Source organism: Ursus arctos, unplaced genomic scaffold (assembly GCF_023065955.2).
Source record: "Ursus arctos isolate Adak ecotype North America unplaced genomic scaffold, UrsArc2.0 scaffold_11, whole genome shotgun sequence".
NCBI lineage: Eukaryota > Metazoa > Chordata > Mammalia > Carnivora > Ursidae > Ursus > Ursus arctos.
In genome coordinates, this window is record NW_026622775.1 from 29,598,786 (window position 1) to 29,603,404 (window position 4,619).

Genomic DNA, 4,619 nt, shown 5'->3' on the forward strand with positions numbered 1-4,619 from the left:
CTAACCCCCAACGTGACTGGATTTGGAGATAAAGCCTTTAGGAAGGTAATTTAGGTTAAACTGATGAAGGATAGTTGGAAGGCAGGCAGGCAGGGAAAAGGGGCCCGCACCCTAAGAGGAAAGCACCCTTAAAAGGATTTTACAGCACCCTGGAAGGAGCCCTCTACCCTTTCCCATCTGATAGATAGGTGACAAAAATCTGATTGGATGACAGGCCCCTGGAGGTTTAATCAGATTAAAACAGCCAGCCAACAAGCTGGTAAAAACCCCAAGATTTAGAAACTTCGGTAGCAACCGCCTCTCTTCTTGAGAGCTTTGTCCTGTCACTTTGCTATCGCTCAATAAACCTTGCTTTGCGGCCCACCACTCTGTCTGGCCTACCTCTTCATTCTTTGAAGCGGTGTGACCAGGAACTGCGGGCACCAACGGAGAAAAAATCCTATAACAAAATGTGGTCATAAAGGTAGTGCCTTAATCCAAAAGGGTTGGTGGCCTTACAAGAAAAAGAAGAGAGGATGCCTGGCTGCCACAGCTGATAGAACATGTGACTCTTGATCTTGGGGTTGTGAGTTTGAGGCCCATGTTGGGCATACAGATTACTTAAAAAAAAAAAAAGAAGAAGAAGAAGAGGAAGAGATTTCCCTTGCCCTCCAGCCTGCAAGTGTGCTCTTTTCATGTAGCTTTGCTTCAGACAGCTGATGTTAACAGGCAGAGGAACTAACAGAACTGCTGAGCAAACAGCAGCACGAAGCAGAAAGTCTCAACTGCAGAAAAACTATAATGTCTCCTATGTTTATTGGGCACCTTCTCAACTTCTACCTTGAGGTTGCTCCAATCTTAAGAGAAAAAGAAAACTCACGTGGTGCTTTATCCCACTGTTTTTCATAGGTCTCCTGCCTTCTGGTCCCATTAATCAGTGCAATCTGATTTCCTCCACGGCCACCATGCCTACCCGCTACTATTCACAGTGAGCGGAAGAGCTGCCTTCGAACTGTCAAAGGATTCAGTCCCCACCTTGATCTCTTGGGAGCATTCATCACTGCTGCATCCTTCCAGAAACTTCCTATCCTCTTACTTCCAAGACACCAGTCTCTCCTTGTTCTCCTGTGACTAGGTCTCAAGTCTCTCTCTCTTCTACCAATCTTTAAAGGTGCATGTTTCACAGGGATTTTTTTCTTTCTTTCTTTCTTTTAAGATTGTATTTATTTATTTGTCAGAGAGAGCACAAGCAGGGGAAACTCCCTGCTGAGCAAGGAGCCCAATGCGGGACTCTATCCCAGGAATGAGGATCATGACCTGAGCCAAAGGCAGATGCTTCACAGACTAAGCCACCCAGGCGTCCCGGCTTCACAGGGATTTCATCCTTAATGCTTTTCTTACGTCACTCAAAAGTCTTTTTGTGGGTGATCTTACTATCCATGGCTTCAACTCCGGAGCTCTTAAAAGTATTTGACCCTGACCCTGTTATGAATTCCAAGTCCATAGTTTCTATTTGTCTACAAAGTGACTCCACCTGGATATTCCATGAGCACATCACAATTATATGTTCCTTCCTTAACTCAGTGCTAGGAGCAGCATTTCCTTATTTGGTACTGTTATCCACCAGTCACCCAAGTCATACCTAGACTCTGTCCTCTCCTCCCTCGACCTGTAGATCTCTCACTCAGCCCTGTGGTTTCTGTCTCCTTCACAGTTCTTAAACCCTCCTCTTTCCCACCATTACTGCCCCTAATTTATCTGCTGAGAGAGGAAGAGAGATGTGCATCCGCATCGCCTGTGTGGTTAAATAAATAAATAAACAAACAAGCATCCTTGCCCTGCCCCTGCTCCTGAGATTCCAAACCAGCCTATGCTCTTCCTTACCTGCTCTGTGCTTATTCTTCCCCCTCTGCCACGCCGCTGACGGAATCACCTTTCGAAAACACAACCTTAATAGTGCAAACTATCTGCTTACTTTTCAGAGGTTCTTTAGAACCTTCAGGATAAAGTCCAAATTCTTCTGAAAACCCTTCACACTTTGGTTCTTGCTCACACCCTCCACCTCATCTCCTGCCACTCCCTTACGGGCACCTGCACTCAAGCCTTATCAAAGTGTGGTACTTTCTGTTCCTGAACATCCCTCCTTTCTTTGCCTTGCTGTCCTCAGTGGGTATCATCCCTCATCCCTCCTGCTTAGAAGTCACCTTGTTCCAAAAGCCTCTCCTGTCTTCTCCAGGCAATTGGGCATTTTCTGTGTTTCCATGGTGTCTTGTTCAAATCATGATTCTCTATTTATTATTGGATAATTATATTTGTGTTTATACAATGTCTCACCCACTAAACCATGAACAGACTGTTCCGTTCATTATTGTATGCCCTAACGTAGAGACTGGAGCATAATATGTACTCAACAAATGTTTACTGAGTGAATTTTTGAAGGAAGTTTTATGTTTTTCTGATTTTGTAAAGTATATAGTGTTTAATATGTCATAAAAATAATACTACTGACCCATTTCCAGGATAGCGTTGTCCTTTGAAATCCTTTTAATGATGACAGTTTATATTTGAACAGTGCTTTTAACTTTTCAAAGCACTTTTCCCCCAACACTTTATTATGAGTATTTTCAAACATAGGGAAAAAAAGAATTGTAAGTTTAAAACACCCAAATACCCATCACCTAGATTCTAATTCGACATTTTGTTATATTTGCAAAACACTTTTTATGAGCTAATTTTATCACCCTTTATTTCATGTAATGACTGAAGTATGATTCTATGTTTTATACATAAGGAAACTGAGCCCAGGAGGGCTTAATGACTTGCTAAGGAGATAATCTCCTGGAGCTGTGATCGACTTGTACCAGCTGACTCATTCATACCCTATAACCAGGGTCTGAAAAATTTTTGAATATTCTTTCTAATGAAAAGCTTCCAATTCCACAAGATAAGAGAATCAGCAAAATCATGGGAAAACCAACAAGGAAACATTTCTAGCTCATAAATCATCCAAAGAGGAATCCAGTCTTGGGTCGCCCTCCCCCTCACTCCACTTCCATTCCTGGTTAGTCATTTCCTACCCAATGGGAGATGTTTCTTCCATCCGTTCTTTTCCAGTACCAGATACAAATCTAGAATATCTTTCATCTCAGCTGGCCTACTGTCTCCTGCCTTTTCATGTGCCAGAGACACATGACCTTCAATTAAAACGTGACCCTAATCATCTTTGTGTAGCTCACAAAACTTCAACAAGTCACATTTCTTACCAAATTAAGTCTGGTATAATCTCTGCCATCCACATTATAACCTATCTAAGCACTGTCTTCTTACTCCTTAGCTTCCGTCCTACATAACTAAGAGTTGTTGTTTCCCCAAACACGCCCAGGGCTTTCTTATTTCCTTTCTTCATGTATAAATCACCACCACTCCCTTTCCAAATTCCGCATGTGTTAAATTCTAGACCTCCTAGTCATGGCCCAACTCAAATCCAATTCTAATAAACCTTCGAGAATCCTCAAGCCTGTTTTTTTTCCCTCTAAACGTTCTTTTTATTTCAAATTTTATCTTTTTTTTTTTTAATTTTCCTCAAGCCTGTTATGACCTCTAATGCCGAGCTTGTGGCTCTTGTGGCATGACTTTAATCTACCTTGTAGAGCTTTATGGTCTGATTTCTCTTGCTACCTTTTGCCCCCTTTGCCTGAGTATACCGCCACTGAAGAATGGGACATGATCATATTCATCATGGCCCTCGCACATAGTCGGTGCTTTAATTTAATTTAATATGCTTAATTTAATTTAACGCAACATATGTTTCCGAAGGGATGGGGGCGGATGCCCTTTTCTGAATTCACACTTACATTCGCACGCACACACAGATGCGGTCTTCCACCTGGACACACACGTGTCCGCAGGGCCACATCCCTGAGCCTTCTCGGGACTCTCAGCTTGTGGGCGCTTCCATTCCAGCCAGCGGAAGGGGAGGCTCGTTTCTTTAAAACACTCTAACAGATACTTACTACTTTAGACCTCCTACAGCCTCCACCCTACAAAGAACTTGAGATCTTCTTCCTTTCTAAATGGTATTACCCCGAGTCCGGGAACCCCAGCCTGATCGCGCCAGGGTCCCGTCCCGCGGATCCCCCCTCCTGGTCTCGCTTGGTCGCGCCCGCTTTGTCAGCGCTCTGCGCTCGCCGGTTACCCTCCAGCTCTCTCCAGCCCGCGGCAGACCGCGCCGCTGCTGCCCCAGCTGCCGTTGGCTGCACGTCTTCCTCTCAGACTCGCCGGCCCAAGACTGCCCCTAGGCCTGGGCCGGGCGACGAGGACCCTGAGAGCATCGGCTCGGACGGCCCCCGAGAGTCTGTTCGGTTCGCCGGCCTCCACCTCGGCCAGGCTCCGCTCCTCCAGCCCGCGAGGGGCCTCGGCGGTTGTGGCGGCGGCGCCCGGCATGTATCAGAGCCCGCGGCGGCTCTGCTCCGCCCTGCTGCAGAGAGACGCGTCCGGCCTGCGCCGCCTGCCCACCCCCGGGCTGCGCCGCCAGTCGCCCCCGCCGGCGGCCGCCCCCCGACCCGCGTCCCCCCGGCTCCTGGCGGCGGCCTCAGCGGCCTCGGGCGCCGCGAGGTCGTGTTCCCGAACAGGTGAGTGCA

At 46.7% G+C, this 4,619-nt stretch overlaps 1 protein-coding gene across 2 annotated transcripts in view; it reads left to right on the forward strand.

Annotated features, from left to right (window-relative positions):
• The first annotated feature begins 1,174 nt into the window (after positions 1-1,174).
• Positions 1,175-4,619, forward strand: part of NOCT (nocturnin) — a 31,135-nt gene continuing 27,690 nt past the window's right edge. The window contains exon 1 of one of the 2 annotated variants that reach the window (XM_026499366.4): positions 1,175-4,610. In XM_026499366.4, coding sequence (XP_026355151.1) covers positions 4,421-4,610 — 190 coding nt within the window. In that variant the 5' untranslated portion in view covers positions 1,175-4,420. The remainder of the gene's footprint in view (positions 4,611-4,619) is intronic. The other variant, XM_048212209.2, reaches the window with a different exon arrangement.